Source organism: Physcomitrium patens, chromosome 5 (genome assembly GCF_059467195.1).
Source record: "Physcomitrium patens ecotype Gransden chromosome 5, ASM5946719v1, whole genome shotgun sequence".
NCBI lineage: Eukaryota > Viridiplantae > Streptophyta > Bryopsida > Funariales > Funariaceae > Physcomitrium > Physcomitrium patens.
In genome coordinates this window covers 12,189,926-12,211,434 of record NC_143414.1, presented here as the reverse complement: position 1 = coordinate 12,211,434, position 21,509 = coordinate 12,189,926, and the positions used below count along the sequence as shown (strand labels likewise).

The window sequence follows — 21,509 nt, the reverse complement described above, 5'->3', positions numbered from 1 at the left end:
ACAGAAACTGTAGAGTTTGTGGGTATAAATACAAATGAGATCATGCTTGGAGCCGAGTGCTAAGCCTTGTTTATAGGATCTAAATTACCCGCTACGACAATCATCTACGTGGATGATAAGTAGAGATGGATGTTCCAACACCCTCCCCTGCTACGAAATCATGTAATGAGTTTTAACGAAACAAGAAGACTTTCTACTCTGATTTAACATATCTATTTTCCTCATCGGCTTCTTCTGAAGCGACAACAATATACAACTTTACTGTAATGGAGTTCCCAAAATTCTTTATGGGAGTACTCCTATTTTGCTCTTGTGAGTGCTTTTCTTTAGTTCTTGAATTTTTCCTTGTGCAATGTTGTTTGCTGGTTGATCTTTTCTATGTTAATATCGATAACCCTAGAGTAGAGTCCAGTGAACCACGAGCACAATTGTTTGGTTTTAAGCGTAGAGAGCAAATCCCTAGATGATGGTTCTATTGATCAATGTGAGGATTCTTCAGAGGTGGGATCCCAGAAATCCTATGCTGTTGTTGAATTTTTGTGTAATAATGTATCATACTTGAATTCCGAGGGGGAGACTATGGAGTACTGTGATGGTACTGATGGCTTCAAAATTTCCTCTCCAATGGCCAGCTGTACTCAGCTTCAAAAGAAGAAAGAGTTACTGTGGGTTGTTTCTTGGATAGCCAAGTTATTGAGCTGGCTCTCAACATAAATACAAATCTTGTTGTTGATCGCCCATCAAATAAGTTTTTTGTCCAATTTCTATCAACATATCCTGAAAGTCTCATTGTTGAATTTATAGAATAAAAAATGCTATAATCTAATGTACTTGTAATGTATCTTAGAATATGATTTGTTGTTGTTAGATAAAGAACTTGTGGCTTTATCATAAATCTATTCACAATTCCAACTAAATAGAAGACATCTAGTTGTAAGTATACAAGTTATTTTAGTCTTTCAACTATAGATCTATATTAGGTAGGATCAACAGTGTCTTCATGTAGTGTCTTCATGTATGTTAAGAAGTTTGAGCCTCTCAACCATTCGAGTGAAAATTAGTTGATATTCTTCAGGGCCAAAGTATTGAATTACTTAAAGAGCATAGTTCTATTGTATCATAAATAGGCTTTATAGAACTATAATAATTTCACTCTTGAGATAGAGTGTGAGATTGCTACCTCTTGATTTTGACATTTCAAATTTTGATTCTAGATGTGATTTAAACCATATGATCTAAGTAATATAGTTTCTTGTAAAAGAAAGGTTGTTTTCATAGAAAACTAGGAGGCTTTTTTGCTCATGATTTTTATGTCAGCAAAATCAACCCACTTTAATTGCGTTTGGTAGTCTAGTGGAATAACTTCACTTACATGAGATTAGATGTCTTCTCTTTCTTATCCATTATTTATCTATGATTTTATTTTATCAAATTTTTATTTATTTTATTATTTATTTTATTATTTATTTTATTTATTTTATTATTCTTTTTTATTTTTTATTTATTTTATTTTATTTTATTATTTATTTATTTATTTATTTAAACTATCTAGCAATCAACTCATGAAAGTTTTTATATGAATCATATTCTTTAGCAAAGAAATGACTACACTAAACCAAATATCATAACACCACAATTGCCTACTATCACACCAAAAAATATGCATAAGAACTCTTTCAAACTTGTTGTCTAACTTTTACTAGAAATCAACTATCACTTCATAATAATATGACAAATTATGGCCAATCTACTATAGTCATCAATTCCCAAGCCAAGTCCTACCTTCATTACTACCAGATTGCCTCCATGTCTCTACAACACTATCGCTCTAATCTCCTCTAGTAGGAATGCCTTCACTTTGCCGCCTCTTTTTAAATGGCCATGTAGCTTAGATCCGTCAAAATTAACTCAATGCAGTACTACCGTTGCCTTTCTTTCAATTAGTTCAAGCTCTTAAAGAATCTATACCTCCTCTTTCTTTTGATTAGCAATCTTTGCTATTGATCTAAATCTATTTTTATGTTCTACAACCAAAAACCTCTTCATGCTGTAACCCTTCTTTATTTTACTTGGAGTCTTCCACTAATCTTATAAAATTAGATTTTAATCTAATCTCCTATGCAACCTTGATCCAAATTGCTACTCTACCTAGCAATCTCAACTTCTCATTAAGCACAAACTCTCTAAGCAATATTCACATCTCAGACAAGATCACCCCCATTAACTCTAACTGCACCACTTTCTTATGTTGTCTTCATTAATTTTGCAGCATTCAAATTTTGGCATTCTTGATCTTGTCCACATAATATGGTTAATACAATATGCTTAGTCTAAAATCATTTTTTAGACTGGAATATATGCAGCACATATGGATTTGACAAAGTAGGTCGCTGATTTATGGATTTTTTTTTTAAAGTCCCTAACACATTCATATGAGAAATTATTAGGATCCCTTCTAAAAGTTTTTTACTCTATTCTTGCTTTAAAATAGTATGTCTATTATTTATTTATTTTTAGTATATTTTTTTAATTCTAAAGGTCCAAATAACATATTTTCTATCAATTATTCTTTTCTTCACTATTTTATCAATATGACACTATTATCCTTACTTAATTTAATTTTAATCTACAATCGTTTCATCTATCATTATAATTGTACTCTATTCTTAATACTTAAGTGAATCTTCTCTTTTATAATTTATCCTACTTAATTATATCCAAACTTTTTTTTTCAAATTTTTGAGATATAATAAAAATAGTATGTAAATACTTAGTAATTGACATATTTAGTACAAGCTAGTAATTAGGCAATATCCAAAGACTTGTATTAAATTTATGGTTGATTTTTATATGGAAGTAGTCAAAGATATAAATAAACTTATAGAGAATTTTTAATCCAATTAAATCATTAAATTAGAAGTTATTGAGTGATACATATATAGTGTTGATAAAGAAAGAATTTGTCTTAAGAAAGTACTAGGCTTTTGGCTATTACTAATTGCTCAACAAGATCTCAAGATAAAAACATATCAATTTTATACATAAAATTTTCCATATAGGTGCAATTACATTTATACATAAGCCTTAAGTACCAAAGATTGATAAAAATATTATAAAACCTTGTATATTCTTAATGCAAATTTTTCCAAACTTCAACAACTGATATCTCACGATTAGATTATCCAAAAAAATTAAAATTTTACATGAAGTAATGATATATTTTTAACAACTATCACAACAAATTTCAACTACAAATTCATTATAGATCTTTAGATATCACCAAAATCCTAAAAATAGCTTCAAATCCTTATATATATATATATATATATATATATATATACATATATATATATGTGTATATGTAATTTTCTTCATATCTTACAAATTAAGTATTCAAATACCATAAAATTTTGATTTATAGCTTTTCAACCTAATAATACATACTTTTTGAAATTTTGAGTCTAAATTTCATCTATAAATTTAAAATATGGCTCCAACCATTACTACTAATAAAATGACTTACTTACTTCCTTTGAATTACATGTATTGTCTTCAATGCTCTATAACATCTTCATACAAACTCCAAATACAAAAATTCTTTTACAAAAGATATAGATCTTAAAATCATTCTTACAATTGTACCTCTTGTTTTCCAAAATCTGTCGTAAAACTCCTTTTATCCTCAAAAGAGCAATAGTGTATCTTAAAAAGACACCTTAACTTCAAATGGCTATAACTTCATCATTGTAATTCCAAATCCTTTAAAATTTGTACACAAATTGTAGTCCAAATCCTAAAACTTACAACCTTTTCTTTTGATTCTTAAATGCCCCATCTAAAATTGCCAAAATCCTTGTTATGGTCGCAGTCAACATGCTGAATGCCTATTGGGCATGGCTTTTAACTAATAGGGATGAAGATTTTTATTTTTTACCTTCATCCATCTATACTTTGCTTTCATTTTTCCAAATAAGTTTCTTAGATATTTGGATCATTATCTTTGAGCTCCAATCTTTTTCTTAAATTTTATATTAAATATCTAAATCTTATATAATTTTAACACCATAAATAACATAGGTAAATCTCAAAATAAATTTTCTTACATCAACTTTCTTTAAATTAACCTACTAACTACTCTGATTGATTTTAACACTTATAAATATATTATATGTTTTAGTTAATGTTTACATATTATAATAATTTACAATATAACAACGGCCCTTTTTTCTTTGAGATAAGAAAAAAAGGGAAGAAATCATAAAATTTATTCAGCAATTTGTGCTTATAGTAACCTGATTTGTAAGAAATCTTCTCATATGTGATACCTTTATTCTCTCTTTTATTCAAGGATTTAATAAAAAAAAATAATAATTTAGAAGATCCTTAAGAGAAGACCAAATAATTTAAAAGAGACTAAAATAATTGCTTAGATAGTTAGAAATATTGATAAATAATAATAATAAATGTAGAAGAAAGAAGATTATAGAATTTCTAGTTTCATCCCTATACATGTTCAAAATATAAAGAATTTACAAGGACTTTTGAATGAAACTGTAGAAACTTAGTTTTAGTTCATAAACTACTATCCAATATCCATAGAGGTTATAATATCTTTCATTCTTCATGAATTGATATATCTAGAGGATAAAAATAGATAGAAGGAAGAATTTAAGAATAAAATCCTTCAAAACCAATGGAGATTTTAAAATAAACTTGTCCAAGAAATAAAGGCTATACAAGAATAGATGATTATTTTAATTGAAACATCAAAATCTAAACCAAGTCCCATCTCTCATAGAATCCAATAGGCACACTTTAGAGCTTTGATGTACTAAAAGCAACCAATTAGGCCATACAACTCGATTTTACTCAAACCAATAAAATTCCCAACAAAATTAGGGAGGGTTGTAATTGTATGTTCTACCTTATAGGAACCAAAATATAGTGGGTTCTAATTTCCAATTCTAACCTTAAAAGAATCCTATCCAAGGCTTTAAGAACCAACAATGACAATGACTAAAGATGTACCACCTTTGCAAAAAAAAACCAACTAAAATATAGTTTTTGGATAGAAAATGGAGTAGTATGTAAAAAATATGAGAGAAATCATCCTATGGATGTGTATAGATAATCTAAAAAGATATCTTTTAAAAAAAATTTACAACAAAATTATCAATAATTACTCCAAAATTATTTGAAGGGGGCAAGAATATCAAATTTGAATAATAACTTAAGACCTCTTTACCTATTTTATGATTATAATAGTCATCATCAAATCCAACATCATCCTTTAGGTTTAAATACACAAAGAAGATTTATTTCATTAAATAGTGGCAAATTTCAATATGGCCAATAAAACAAAGAAAATAAATTATAAGATATAAGGTATTTAGAAATACCAACCAAAGAATAAGGTTTTCAACTTATTAGAGACTAGTTTTCATCTTTTTAAACAAATTACATCTTCCTTGAAGAAGTTCCTAGTGAAAATAAGAAACTTTGTAATATGCCAACCTAGCAGTTATGATAAGATCTAAATATACTAGTCCTCTCTCTCTCCTACCTTAATAAAAAGAGAGAATAGCTTAAAGCAATTTCTTGACTTCTTTGATTTAAACAAAGCCATAAGAAAGGCAATGGATAATGTAGAGAAGTCAAAAATATTTCTCCCAAATTTTAAATCCAACTTCTTTCAGAGATTTAAAATAGTAAAAATAAAAATTAAAATTTTGTAAAAATATTTCTTTCTATAAAAGAGTAAAAAGGTCCTAAGATCCTTGAATAAAAATATAGTACATTATTCTTTTTGAAAATTAAAGATTAAAGTAAATCTTATGATTTTTAGAAAAAATTGAATAAAATTAAGATTAATATAACCATTGTTCAATTATTAGAGGAATAGTGAATTAATTATAATGCCTATAAGAAATATGAAAAATTTGGACCTTAGTATCACTAATATTTTTTCTTATGTAATTAATATGGCTAATTAAAGCCAAGTCACCTCCTTAGGCCAAATTAGTGGATGTAGAATAACAACTAGTGGTGAAGAGTATTCTTTCACTTTTCACATTATTCACATGCATCTAAATAAGAAATCTTATTCATTTGTAATAAATAGATCTTAATTAAGGGCAAGTAAGGAAAAAATTAATTAGAATGGTAAAAAACTCTATATCATTTATAGCCTTCTAAAAAATTTAATAAAAATCCTCATTTAACTCCAAAGATTAGCATTAAAAAAATCCTCTACCAATTCTTTTAAAGATGAAACATAAATTCTTCAATCCAAATAAGAGTTGAAAAAGAAGGTGAGATTTTTTGATTTAGAAAAGAATGAATTGATTCAATCTAATATAATCAAATCTATTCCACTAAGTTATATAGGCTCCGAATTATATAATTAGAAGATTGATAGGGAATTCACTCAATAGTTAATAAAATATCTTACTTTAAATATAAAATAAAGTGATTGTCAATTTCATAGAAGATTTTGTCACTTAACAAAATAATAAAGTAGAAGTAGATTTAGCAACGTTAGTAGATGACATAAAGATTGAAGATGTCTTTGAGATAAACTTTGATGGTACTTAAAGTTAAGAATTAAAAGACATAATTGAAGATGTTGACCTTAATCTATCCCTATTATAACAAGATATAGATAAGATATTTATATTATTGACATATAGGAATAGATAGTTGGAACCATGATTGAGAAGTTATGGAAGTTTTAAGAATTAGGGCTATATTAGTGGACTATGTAGGATCTATTGTAGAACATTCTAGAAATAGCTTAAGATGGTTATCTTAGTAGGCTCCACTGTAGAATCTTCTAGAAGAAATTTAGGACAATTATTTAAGTGGAGTCCATCATTTAGAAACATTTTAGAAAGTCCAAGGTGGTAAAACAAAGTATAAATAGGACTGATTAGGGCTTTTTGGACATTTAATCAACTATGGCTTTGGACCTTCTTTCTTAGTAAAGTTTTGTTTTGTACCTTTTTATTTAATTTTATTTTGCTCTATTTCCATTTATATGGTTTTGTCTTTTGTGTCCTATTCTATTTAGTTCTACTCAATTTTATTTTGGTCTATTTGTCCTACTTTATAATAAGTTTTTATGTGGCTGTGGATTAAAATGATCTTAGACTTTGAAGATAGATTAGTCTTGTTTCATTCATATCAAAGTGAATGTTAAATTATTCTTTGGTAATATATCAATAGCCATCATTTAATTTGAGATCAATTATTGTGGTTATATTAGATATTATATTGAGGCTATCATGAGCTATTCTCAAAAAGTCAATTGAAAGGTGAAAAGGCATTATAATAGTAGAGTCCAACAAGGAAATTTCAACATGGGAGATATGGCGAAGCAATCCTAGATGAGGGCTCAAATACAATACCTCTTAGGCTAAATAGCTACTTTGCAAGGGTAAATAAAAGCCTCTAGGACAATGAAGTTGACATTTACTAGCTTAAAATTGAATAAGCCTAATCATACTTTGGAACTTCAAGACAAGAAGATGTATGTTAATAGCTCTTCAATATGTGAAAATACCTCTAACTATTTGGAGTAAATACTACTAGAGGAATTATGTATGCAACCAGCTATTTGAAAGATGTAGCAGCCATTTGGTAGCAATATTGAGTTCAAAGCTATAGAACTTAAGCTGAATTTTATAATTGAGAGGAGTTTGAAACTAAGTTTAGGAATCAATTTTGATCTATTATTGCAGAGAAGATAGTATGTAATCAATTGACAAATCTTATACAATCTAGGTTGGTGTAAGATTATATCTCCTTCTTTAACTCCTTATATCTTTAAATTAGTAATTTTTTAGATGCAGAGATGATGGATCAATTTCTACAAGGTTTGAAATCTTGGGTTTAGTGAAAGGTGGAACTACAAGATCTACAAATATTTGAAGGGATAATTAGAATTGTAGAGAGAATTGATGCTATAAATGTCAAAAATTATAGAGCACAACCTATAGCACAAAGTTCTATGCTACTATCTAATACTATGGCACAACAATCAATGCTAATCGAGATTAATATCCTACAAAGATCATTGATACTACAAAGATAATAAATATTAGTGCTAAAGGGGCTGTATTTCTATTTTTTGGAGCTAGGCCATGAGATCAGAGGTTATCCAAAATATCAAAATTTAATCATCAACAAAACAAGGTGGATTCATAGTCTCAAGTCTCACCAAGTTGATAATGAAATAGAATAGGGAAATAAAGCTTCCTCATAAAGGTAGTCAAAGCTAGTATTAGAAATAGCTATTATTTCTTAGAAAAAAATGGCATAGCCTTAAACAACTATAAAAAAGATCGACTTGTGCATTTAATCGAACTACTAAGTAGATTGTGGCTCTATTGAAAATTATATCTTGACAAAAATTGTAAATTGACTTAGAATTAAAACTAAGGTAATCAAAAGAGGGAGTATATATTTTGCAAATGATCAAGAAAATATATTAAGTAAAACATGTGAAGAAAAAACCTTGAGGTTGACTGACACCTACATCCTAAAAGAGAGGTTTAAGGTAATGAAGCTAAGATATGATATTATCTTTAGTATGCCATAGTTGAGGTGGAAAATAAGCAAGTTGATTAATTAACAAAGATAATCTCTTTCAAAGATGATGGATGCAAGGTGATTCTTTGTACCTCCACATCAAGTGAAGAAAAAAAATAATTTGTAACTAAATACTTATTTGTAGGAATGACCTTTATGAAGAAGAAAATATAGCATAAACAACTAGTGTATATGGTGGTTCCAAATCTTGCATCAATAGTAGGAAAGACAACCAAAGAAGTAAAACGGGTAGAGTAACTTATACGAGAATATTAAAATGTCTTCTCAACCAACCTACCAAGTAGCATGCTTCCTAATTGAGGTGCCTCTTTTCAAACAAAACTATTGCTTAGAGCCAAATCAATAAGTTGGCCAATTTATTATCTTGCACCAAATGAACTTGAAGAGCTGCAAAAAATATTGAACAAACTCTTAGAGATCTTAGCACACAATGCAGCGTGTCTTAGACTATTGCATTCAATTCTACTACCTACAACACATTTGAAACAGATGACAATGGATCTCATTACGTATTTGCCATAGATGCTTCATAACTACATTGTATGAGCCATTAAATTGACTCACTTTGATATTTAATATAAAAAAAATACTTATTGTGCTTAAAACATAAATTTTATGAGTTAATATTAGAATTTTAAGAAAAAATAGAAAATAGATTACTAATAGCGGATATGCAATTTAGGATAGAGTTTAGTAAGAAAAAACTATAAAGACTATATTTTTCTAGTTGGCTAGTAGTAGAAGAATTACAAAGCAACTAGTCTTGGTGTCAAAAAAGAAAAAAGAAATTCTAGTGAGATTTAATTATGATGGATTTGAAGATTTTTTCCAAATTCAACAAATACAAGCGACAAAGTGATTCTTCTAATTTATAGAAGCCTTTCAAATGCAATGGAGGCATCAAATGCATCATGTAGAGTGAAGAAAACAAGATCAGCACCCTTTCCTTCAAAGTACAAGAAAAAAAATAAAATTCTCATTTTAAGAATTTTACAAATATTGCCTAAATCCTTATAAGTAAAAAAAACCTTCATAAAAGTTGCAAAGGAGCATAGATTGATGCATATGAGTAGTCAATCTTAGCATAAAAAGGTATTATAAATACAATGGTTAAGTTAGATTTATCAAAAAGTATTTTTTTTTCACTTACAAGAGCCATCAGCCTTAGTCATGAAATTAGCTCTTGGATGAAGGAAGGCCGTAGATCTATATTAAAGATCTTAGAGATCAAGGGTGGAGATGTGGCCGCCCTTCTACAAGCCACCACTCAATTGTATAAGAGTGGTTTGATTTTCCAAGCACCCTTCTTTTTTTCTTTTCATGAGGGCAAAGCCATACCAAAGTGTGGTCTCAACCTTAATTCTAATCTTATTTTTTTGCTTCTTTCTTGATCTCAGATATCATTGTGAACTTTAGGAATATATAAGCATTGGTTTTGTATCATGGGTAGTACTTGTTGTGATTTAAATTATTTTTAATTGTTAATCTTCTCTCTTTTACCATCAATTATTTAAAAAATAAAAAATTACATATTTTAAAAAATGATAAAATAATATAATAATAATACATAATAAAAAAAAAAAAAAAAAAAAAAAAAAAAAAATTAAACCAAATTATCTAATTAGAAGTAAAAGAAAGAATTATTTTGCATGAAATTAAAGAGTGAATTATCATTATAAATGTAGTAATATTAGAGGATTTGATTAATAACTTGGTGTTTTAAGAAGAATAAGAAATAAGTGGATTAGAATTTAAATAATAACTTTATTTTAAATTCATATAGTTAATTTACTTATTATGAGTTAGAATAAACTTCCAATTAGTAGAGGTTTATTTTAGCTCACACACTGCGATTTTTGTCTATGTAGATCAACTCTTGAAGCAACTTCACTTGACCATATTGTGCTCAAATATTGATACCCTAATATTTTCATGGATCTTCTTTACTATTGTCTTTTATCACCGTAGATTACTGCATGTCATTATTTCAAATCGGAATCTATGTTTCATGGAAAGCTTTTGATAAGCTTTATTCAAGCTACTTGATACATAATTTGCTATACCTACAACCTTCAATCCCCATACAGATGGACAAATAAAGCATATAAATCATACTTTAGAGAATATGCTGTAGGTATTTGTGATAGTTCATCATAATGATTGAGATAAATACTTGATGCCTTTGAAATTTGCTTACAATGATAGTATTCAAATAAGTACCAATCATTCACTATTTTTTCTTAACACCAATCAACATCAAACTATACCAACAACTCTATATTATCCCATCATCACCAACAATTTAGAAATGGTGGAGTTTATACAATGTCTTACAACGACCTTACAAGAGGCATGGCACTACCTCTTTACTGCACAAAATTGATAAAAGCAGTATGCGGATAGCCATCAACAATACAAGATCTTCTAAGAGAGTGATCAAGTATTGCTCTCTAATGCCAACTTGCCACTTGCTACATCAATCCAAATCCGTAAATTAGCACCTCTGTGGCTTGGACCTTTTTACATTTCTACAATGATTTTTGATGTCATATACTATTTTAAGCTTTTGTCACATATTCAAGTCTATCCAATCTTTCATATTTTGTAACTGAAGGAATTTTTACCAACCCAAAGTATTTTTCAAATTGATACCAACTACTACGACCTATTGTAATTGATGACCAAGAAAAATATGAAGTAGATAGCATTTTGGAGCATTGTTACCTTTGCTGTGGTAGTGGACATCCACAACTTCAATACAAAGTTCTCTAGAAAGGTTATCCTATCTATGATACAATATGGAAACCTGCACAAAACCTCATCTATTACCAAGAGATAATTTGGAAATACCATCAAAAGCAAAACAAAGACATTTTATATTAGTCAAAGAGGATTAATTATAACAAGATATGTATAAGATATTTGTATTATTGGCACATAAGAATAGATAGTTAGAACCATACTTGAGAAATTATGAAAGTTTTTAGAATTGGGGCTAGGTTAGTGGACCATGTAGGATCTAATATGGAACATTCTAGAAAGAGCTTAGGACAATTATCTAGGTAGGGCTCACTATAAAACATTCAAGAAGGAATTTAAGGTGATTATCTAAGTAGGATCTATCATCTAAGAATATTTTAGAAAGTCTTGAATAATAAAATAAAGTATAAATAGGATTGGCGAGAGCCTTCTAGGCATCTAATCAAGAATGGCTTTTGACCTTCTTTCTTAGTAAAGTTTGATTTTACATCTTTCTATTCAACTCCATTTTATTCTATTTTTATTTGCATAGTTTTGTCTTTTGTGTCCTATTTTGTTTAGTTCTATTCAATTTTGTTTTGGTCCATTTTTTCCTACTTTGTGATGAAATTTTATGTAATTGTGGATTAAAAGAGTATTAGACTCTCAAAATAGATTGATCCTATTTCACTTATAATTTAAACAAACTATTAGTAGTCTTATGGTAAGAAATGATATGGCTATTTATCTACGAATTCTGAATGATTGATATAGAGGTCCCATAAAATAATCTCATGTGTACAACCTTGATTACAAATTGATGGATATACCTTTAGAAATTGAAGATCAAAAATTCATCAAAGTAGAGATTCAATTGACAAGTTATAAGTCATTAATTATGGAATATAGGGATGTATTTGCTTGATCTTATAATAATCTTAAGCTCATATCTCGAAAAGTCATCCAACATAGAATCTATTTCTTTCTCAATTTAATTCCTATGAAACAAAAAGTAAAAAGAATGAATCCTAATTTTTAATTATTTATTAAGGCATAATTTAAAAAAATCTTTTAAGCTTAATTTATTCAATCTATAGAAATTATGGATTAGATTTCACCAATGAGATTAATTAAAAAGAAGAATGGAAAACTTTCAGTGTATATTAACTATAAGAAGCTTAACAAGTACACTCAAAAAGTTTATTTTTTCCTCCCATTTATAAATACCATCCTAGTAGAAATAGCTAGGTACAAATTATATACATTTATGGATGGATATTTATGTTACAATCAAAACTCTATACCTCCAAAAGATGACCATAAAACAATCTTCACTATATATTGAGGCACCTTCATTTATGTAGTCACGTCTTTTGAATTTTGTAATACTCCTATGACATTTCAAAGAACAATGTCATATACCTTCTCACATCTATTATATAAATCAATGACAATGTTCATTGATGATTTTAGCATCCAGTCCTCTAAGACATCACATCATGATTGTATAAGGGCTAGTCTTCAAAGGTATAAAAATGCTAGGATAGTTTTGAATCCTAACAAAATATTCTTAGCAGTTAAAAAGAGAGTCTTACTAGGATGTGTAATATCAAAAAAAGATAGGAAACTCAACCAAGAGAAAATCAATGTAATTTTTGAATTAAGTTTTCTTTCAATAGTAAAAAAAGTGCAAAGAATCTTAGGACACATTGAATGGTATAAAGAAGTCATACAAGACTATGCTATACTTTTCATGTCTATTATTTGTCTAATACAAAAAGAGGTGAAATTTGAGAGAGGAAAAAAATATCAAAATGCATTTGATATCCTTAAAAGAAAACTTAGTACCTTCCCTACATTACAACCATCCAATTCGTCATTATCCTTCCAAGAGCTCTATGATGCTTTATTGGTGGCAATATGAAGCACATTGTATCAAGCAAGTAGAAAGAAAAGCAAAGACTATTCCATTACCTTTAATAATAGATAATTAAATCTGGTGGAAAGGAATTACACTACCATAGAACAAGAATGCCATACTAGGATTTTCTCTATCAAGAAGTTTAAACACTTTCTTCTCCTAAACTTTGTTGTTGCATTATGTGTTATCTTACTTGGGAATGCACCAGACACCTAGCTATAAAAGGTGAGGTTGTATTTCACAAACATCCAAAAAATCCTAATAGGTTTCACTCATATGAGAAGAATAATTCAAATTTTGATTCAAAAGTGCTAAAAATCACTTTTCTTAGTAGCCTCAATCACACATAAACCTCAATTACCTTGTTACTTTCATATTTAAGCAATTTAGATTTTTCTTATAAGCTCCAATTCTAATTAGTGAGCTTTAACAAGCTATAAATTCTAATCTAACCTTCAACTTGATGTAGAATTTTGCATGCAATTGTCAATGTAAGTCTTCTATATGTTCAAGAATTTTCAGCCCAATCTGACAAATAGATTGTGAGAAAACCTCCAAAAATTACACTAATATCACTCAGCTTCCAACTTAAAAAGTGAAGCAAAAATCTCTAGCAATGATTTATCCTTCTTCAACTATTAACTTTGACTCAAAATTTGTGTACACCTTGATCTTCAAATCCTTCAACACCATGCCAAATTTCACCTTGATACGACCAATAGATCTCTAGATATCATAGAAACCCTATCCAATCCCAAACTGCCAACTTTTGAAACCCTCTTGTGCTAAAAATCAGATATCTCTAAACTACACCGTTAGATTATTACAAAGTATTGTAAACACTTTGCACACTCAATAATCCAAATAGTTTCAAATTTTGAACCATAGATGTTACATCAATTGCATGAACTAGCCAAAATTGCTAGCCCTAGTTATATTATATAAAACCCAAATCACCAATGCAAACCCTGACTTTGAACAACAATTGCCAAGTCTTCAAAAATGCCACAAAAACCACCCTTATGCCTCTAGAAAGAGCTTAAAGCTAGCTCTCAAATCCTAACCTTTGATCTTCAAATGCTCCCCTAATTTGCCCTAGGCGATTGTTTTAGTGACCATAGGTTTGATTTTGACCCTGTCTCACAAATGGTTGACCCCCGGGTATCAATCTAACCTATCCTAAGGATTTTTTTAGTCCAATCCTACCTTCAACTTGACCCTAGTATCAACCATATCAACCATTTACTTCTTCTATCCTTATTTTATCAATTTATGGCCTTTCTAAGGCAGTAAAAGAGTTCCTATATCCTAAAAGGTAAAAATACTAACTTTTATCTATTTGCTATTAAGACAAGAAAATAGACTAAGAGACTTTCATAAAAGCCTTATTAAAATATTTTGAATTATTATTGAACTAGTATAATAGAGTATTAATTAAAAAATCATTTTTAGTCATATTTACACCATATAATCATGTCACAACACGACATCGTAATACTTTTTGTAAACCACATCGCAATCAATTACCTTATTAAAAAGATAGATTTGAATGATAGACTTGCAAGGTAGATGCTTCTACTAGAAGAGTTTGATTATACAATAGAATACAAGTCTAGAAAGATGCACAAGCAAGAAAATCATTTATCTAGGTTGTTAGAACATATTGATGATGCCCTAATTGATGACACCTTAATAGATAAAAGCTTGTTTGTTATTTAAACTACTACTGCATGATATGAATTAATTACCAAATTCTTGACAACCTAAGCTCTTTCTTTCCATCTTTTTAAAATAAGACATAAGAAGGTGAAAATCAATAGTAGATACTTTGTCATAATTAGAAACAAATTGTATAGATCTGGAGTCAACAAGATATTAAGGTGTATAATGGGTTAAGAAATTCCTACCATTCTATCAGCATGTTACAAAAGTGCATGCAGAGGTCACTTTTTAAGAGCCTTGACTAACTAAAAAATCCTTAGAATTATCTATTGTAAGCCTATATTATTTCAAGATATGCATAAATATGCTAAAATCTATGATATATGTCAATGATATGCAAAGAATGACCTAAAGATCAATTTGTCTCTTTATATATTCTTATCTTTAAATATTCTTTATATATCTCTTTATATATTCTTATCTTTAATTTCCTTCGAAAAATGGAGAATTGATTGTATTACAGAGGTTCATCTTAATTCTACTGGTGGAATGAAATACACAGTGCTTGAAATACACAGTGCTAGCAACTAGTTAAAGCCAACTATGCCAAGCAAGACACCAAACTTTTCTATGAATAGATTATCAATAAATTTGGATGTTCAAAAACTCTCATTCATAATTAAAATAAAAATAAATAAGTGAGGTGATAGAAGACTTGACTATACAATTTAAAATTATAATTATCGACTTAATTACGATTATCGACTTTCTAATTGCAATCCAATTACGTAAGAAAAGGGATAGCGGCAGTGGCATGATAGGCAGGGAGTAGAATGTTCTACATGTACAACCAATCTATGCACAAACTTATTCACAACATGATGCCTTCAACTATAAAACGCTGAGAACCCACATTGGATGCAGAGGAAAAAAATGCATAAATCCAAACCCAACTCAAATTAAATACCATTCAAGGCGTAATTCACGAAAGAAAAACGCCTCAAACCTCAAACAATCATATAAAGAGAGCGCGAGATGTCGAAAAGATACTAAATTCAAAAAATTATAGGCAATCTCAACTGAAGTCAAAAATAGATAAACAAGTACCGCCAAAGCATGGCTCCATGGATCAATCCGCCATGAGAACAGCCAGAGCGCTCATCCAAACACTCAAAATACTCAGTTCAGATGCACCGCATATAAAATATCAAAACGAATAATCCAACGTTGCCAACTGTATCACTCATGCCCAAACCTCTTGTTTATATGCTACGGCCGTGCATCTCTTGTCACGTTCCCATTCACCACCTCATTCTCTGCCAGCCATTTTGCTACATCGCATCTCTCTGTTGCGTATTTCTCTCCGTCACACGTGGTTTCTTGTCGCGTATCCCTCGCAGCAAGCCCTATAACCACCCTCGGTGCTGTGGCTGGCCAGTGGGGGCCTTTTCGAGCATTGCGGCGTCGATGTTCATGTGAGATTCAAACGCTTCCTCGACACAGGGGAAGTCCTTCATCCCCTTCTGCCTCGACCCTTGTGCAGAATCCCACTGCGCAGCCAACGCTCTAATTGACCCCCCTCCCGGCCCTTTCAGAAACGCACACTACGCACCTCACCAAAACAAACCTCGTTTTCCACATCGTATAGACGCAGTCCAAGCTGCTACCATTCCGTTGTCTGTTCATCCGACCTACCGGTCTCAGCTGCCACCCCAGTAACCATTCGACGCCAAACCCCCTCGCGTCAAGCCTCCGTTCTCGAAGGCTCACCAGACCAATCCGACATTGCCACTGTCAACGAGGCCACGCTGCTCTCGAGCTGCCAGATTCAAAAAATTATGAGCCTGACAACCCGATGTTCGATTCAAAACCAAAAATGCCCCTTTGCGTTGTATCATTGAAAACACCCAGACTTCGTTGCGGCCACCCTGTCCCGCACACAGCCTCTTCGGCGTTCACGCCCGCCAATGGCGTGACACAATGGCACACCAGCTCCAAACCGGATTGAGAATCTTCACACATGATTCGGTACAGCAGGCGCCGGCACACATCCATGCCTCACAGTTCCACAACGACCATCAAAACGAAAAACGGTGCCCCCAAAAACATCCCACTCCTCGGCGCCGCCGAAAAGAGGGCTCACGACTCTGACAACCGTGTTCGCGCCAAACGCCGCAAACTGAGAACACGTCTCACATCCTCGCATCGGGCGATACGAAATCCCCGCCCAACACGAAGTCGTTCAAAGGTCCCCGCGCCCATCCTCGCCTGCCACTTGTGCGCCAAATCATTCAAACAAACACAATACGTATCATCCAACACTGCATTACCCATACCATAGCAAGGAATGCAACCAACACAACCACCAACAGTCCGGGAGGAACCACGCCGCATCTCATGCATCATGTGCGCATTCAGCCACCCCAATTCCCATCCAAACATCAGTCACCGCAACGCCACTCCACCCGATCCACAGGCCATCCACTGACAGCCACCACGCAACACCTTCGCTAAAGTTCTCACAACAAGGTTCGCATTTCAATTTTTTTTTGTTTTGTTTTTCCTCTTTCTTTTTCTGTAGCTGCGATTCCTGATGCCTTCGTTGATACACAATACTGAACCAAACCGACTCCCTCTCAAGAGCGATCAAATTTATGTATGCGGCACGCTCGACTATTCAGTTCGAATACCACAGCTGTCCCACATCTACCAGCTCCTGTCTCCAACAACATCCATTTCACTCCGCCCCAACTCACTCTCACTCTCCTAAGCCGTCCCCCTTTTCCTCTCCCGCCAGTTCTCCCCCCACACCCGTGCCTCCGCCACCGCTCGCTCGCGTTCTCGAGTCGGAGCCTGGGGCTTCAGCCCGTCCCTCCCCGTCCTCCCCGCGTATCCGGGGCTGTCCCGCCCTCCCCCCTCGTGCCTCTCCCACTCCTCCGAGTCCCTCTTCCTCCCCGATCCTGACTCCGACCCCCGCGACTCCTCCAGCACTCCGTTCGTCACCCGCGCTCGCGCCCCTCCCTCCTTCACCCGCAGGTCCGGAGACGCTGCCTGCGACCGCACCGACGGCGACCGTGGTCCTGCTTTCCCAGCTCTCTGCTCCTTCACCATCCGCTCCTCGATCGCGTTCGGACCCGGCGGCATCTTCTTCTCCTTCTCCCGCTTCTCTCGGGACGGTGTCGCCGGTGCGAACCGGCTCGACCCCAGCGGGTGCACCCCGGGGTCGTAGATCTGCGACGCCAGATAGCTCAGCGCTGTCACCACGTCCCCGATCAGAGGCCGCGTTGCCGCCTGCTCCTGCAAGCACATCGCCGCCACCGCCAGAGCTTGGTACAGCCCGCGCATTGGATACCGCCCCTGCAGCATCGGATCTGCCATCGACGGAAACTTCCTTCTGTCCTTGAACAGCGGCCGAGCCTGCACCACCAAGCCCCCAATCCACCGGCCTGTCAAGTTCTTCACTTCATCACACGCCATGCACGAACTCCATATCATCCCTCATTCACTCCACTCTCCCCCACCCCCGCAAGCTACCCCAACTCACAACTACGTCACTGACACCCTCTTCACTAAAACCACAAACCCCCGCATCTCCGGCCCCCATGCTACATTGCCACTCCCATTCTCATCGCTCTATTCAGCCCACCAACCCACACACATTCGCACGCACGCACACACACCAACACTGCATCCATGCTCCACCGATGTCCGCTTACCCACGCCACCAGGTTGTGCTCCCCGGCCGCCCGAGAATTATCGATCGCCTTCCGCCCCGTTATCAGCTCCAGCAACACCACGCCGAAGCTGTACACGTCCGACTTCAGCGTCAGCTGCCCCGTCATTGCGTACTCCGGGGCGCAGTACCCGTAAGTCCCCATCACCCGCGTCGATACGTGCGTCTTGTCCCCCACCGGACCCAGCTTCGCCAGACCGAAATCCGACAGCTTCGGATGGAACCCCTCGTCCAGCAATATGTTCGAACTCTTGAAGTCCCGATAAATTACAGGTGGGTTCGCCTTGTCGTGCAGGTACTCCAGACCCCGAGCTGCTCCCGCCGCGATCTTCATCCGAGTGTTCCAGTCCAGGCACTCTTTGTCCTGCGGCAGGTCTGCGACACCCACATAGCTACGTCAACCACAACTTCACCACCCTCCTCGCTCCTCCACCCTACCAACCCCCATTTCCCACTCCACTCATCTCGACCCTCCGCATTACCAACAGTCCTCCTCGCACGCCCCACTCACAACCCCTCTCCTTGTCGCGCACATCAACCACCCACACTGCACATGCCCCTTACCATGAAGATGATCTTCCAAGCACCCCAACGGCATGAACTCGTACACCAGCAGCCGCTGATCACCGTCGGCGCAGTATCCGATCAGGCTTACGAGATTCGGATGATGCAACAGACTCAGCATCAACACTTCTACCAGAAACTCTCGGTTCCCTTGCAGCCCGTTCCGATCCAGCTGCTTCACTGCCACCACCTGCAACCACCCACTCAACACCCCTCAGCCTCGTCCTCCGCCCAATTCATCTGCTGCTCGCCCTCTAATAGCCTCACCCACCCCATTCCGCACCATAATTTCAACCCCGAAAACCCTCACGCCACTCCGTTCCGCCCAGCATGCCCTTCTCTCCACTCACAAAACCACTTTTCTCCACTTGCCTGCCCGGTGTTCTCCAGACGCCCCTTGTACACGCGACCGAAGCCTCCCTCGCCCAACAAACACTCCGGTCTGAAATTCTTCGTCGCCGCAGCTAGCTCGCGGAACGTGAAAGTCTGAGCGGCGATGTGCGTGCTCCCTTCGCGCTGCGGCTCCTTCTTATCGAAAGACCCCTTCGCGTCGTATTTCTTCGAGTTACCTGACAGCCCCCAACAACCACACCGACACCAACCAAACTCCCCGCGTCAGATTCGCACCCACCACCGCGTCAATTGCGACATCCGACCCACGCACACAACCCAAATTAGGTCATACTCCCTCTCCTGGCCCACTCGTCCCTTCCGCTCGCACCTCACCAAACATAAACCAACACATCGCATCACTCCATTCCACCCTAGCAAGTCGCATGCCAGCTCCACCAACGGGATGCTGCCCTTTTTTCTCCCCCAAAACTAGCTCACCCCAGCCCCAACCACACCTGCCTCGTAAAACTCACGCTCTCGTTCCCCTAAGCCTCACGCATCCAATCACATTCGCTCCCACAGCCCACCCGCATCATCCATCCCCGCCATTCTTAGCGCCCCGTCCCGTCCACTCACAAGACCAACAGCTCTCACGTGACCGCACCCCAGATGTCACCAGCACCATAATCGAACCACCGCTCAATGCAGACCCCCTCCCCCCACCACCCAATCGCACTGCCACGCCAAACAAGATTCGCCCTACCCTAACCATAACCCACCAGGATCACGCTCCACCGCACCAGCATGCGCCCTGCCGACCAACATCCTACCGATTTCGCGCTCACACTCTCCTACCAGGCGCACGGACGCACATGACAGATGCACCACACGTACCTGAGGGAAGCTTGGAGATTTGCGCGACGGGGTTGGCAGCTGCCGATTGCCCATCACGGCTGCTGTTGTTGTCGTCCCTCTTCAGCGGCTTCCTCTCCTTCGGTTTAGAGTCGAAGCATGGGAAACAGCCCATCTCTGTACACGTCCTACGCCTGAAATGATAATCACAACACTTTCACGCCTCCCGCTCCTCCCTCCCCCGTCCCTACTCTAACACCCGCGCGTGGGCGTGCCCCGCATCTGGATGCCCACGCCAATAGCTCCACCGATTCTACCCAGCCTCCTCCTCACATGCATGTCCCGCATCCCCGCTCACGCGTCCTCCTCCCCGTCCTCCACCAACACCTCCGCCCCCACTTCGACTTCGCCCTCCACCTCAACGGTACTCGCTGTGCCGTCGCAGCTGCTTGGGCCAGAACAACCCTCCGCTCTCGTTATCATTGCCTAAAACCATCGCCAGATCCAGCTGCCTTCCGCCTCTTCCTCATTCACTCGCCCAACCTACCCAACTCACACCCTCCGGGGCCCTAAGACACACACGCGCGCAAAAACGAGCTCCGGCTCTCGGTAACGCCCATGGCACAGGCACGCATCCAGGATTCCCTCGCAACTCCAACCTCCATCTCCATCGCCTGCCTGCTCTGATCTCTCAATCGCCCCAAACCATCCTCCTACCTCTCCATCCAAACCAAGCAGCAATAATCGAGACTAGCTCCGTGCCGCGAGCGAGCCACTGAACCGAAGCTGCCAACGCGGTAAAAGTATAGCGCTCGGATTTCAGAATGCGCAGGGGTCCTACCACACTGTCTCCATGCTCGCTATGCTAAAACTAGAGCTAAAAGGGTTGGACGATGGCGCTGCGAGTCTCGCCCAATGCAACCCCAATCCCTCCCCTTCCCCTACCTGCCCGGTCTCAGTCCTCTCTGGGCTCCCCGTTTACGCCTGTGTCCCGTGTGGTTCCCTATCACACTAGGTCCCTCTCTTACCCCCGTAACTCTCCGGCGTCTACACCCACCATTAATCAGTCGAGTCCGTAGAACACTCCACTCCTTC

General features: G+C 36.2%; 1 protein-coding gene across 1 annotated transcript; it reads right to left on the bottom strand.

Moving 5' to 3' along the window:
• Positions 1-15,968: 15,968 nt before the first annotated feature.
• LOC149989284 (putative serine/threonine-protein kinase PBL7) lies at positions 15,969-21,070 on the bottom strand. Its single transcript, XM_090250535.1, has 5 exons — positions 20,457-21,070; positions 19,602-19,798; positions 19,230-19,419; positions 18,649-19,040; positions 15,969-18,349 (listed from the first exon to the last, which is right to left on the bottom strand). The coding sequence occupies exons 1-5, from the start codon at positions 20,587-20,589 to the stop codon at positions 17,699-17,701; spliced, it is 1,563 nt and encodes a 520-aa protein (XP_090106661.1). The 5' UTR covers positions 20,590-21,070; the 3' UTR covers positions 15,969-17,698.
• Between the last annotated feature and the right edge of the window lie 439 nt (positions 21,071-21,509).

Excerpts from the sequence above, each read along its gene's own strand:
- LOC149989284 (XM_090250535.1), bottom strand. The coding sequence starts at position 20,589 with ATGGGCTGTTTCCCATGCTTCGACTCTAAACCGAAGGAGAGGAAGCCG. Across the intron at positions 19,799-20,456 it reads AATCTCCAAGCTTCCCTCAG|GTAACTCGAAGAAATACGAC; the intron begins GTACGTGTGGTG and ends GGGGGCTGTCAG. Across the intron at positions 19,420-19,601 it reads GTCTGGAGAACACCGGGCAG|GTGGTGGCAGTGAAGCAGCT; the intron begins GCAAGTGGAGAA and ends GGGTGGTTGCAG.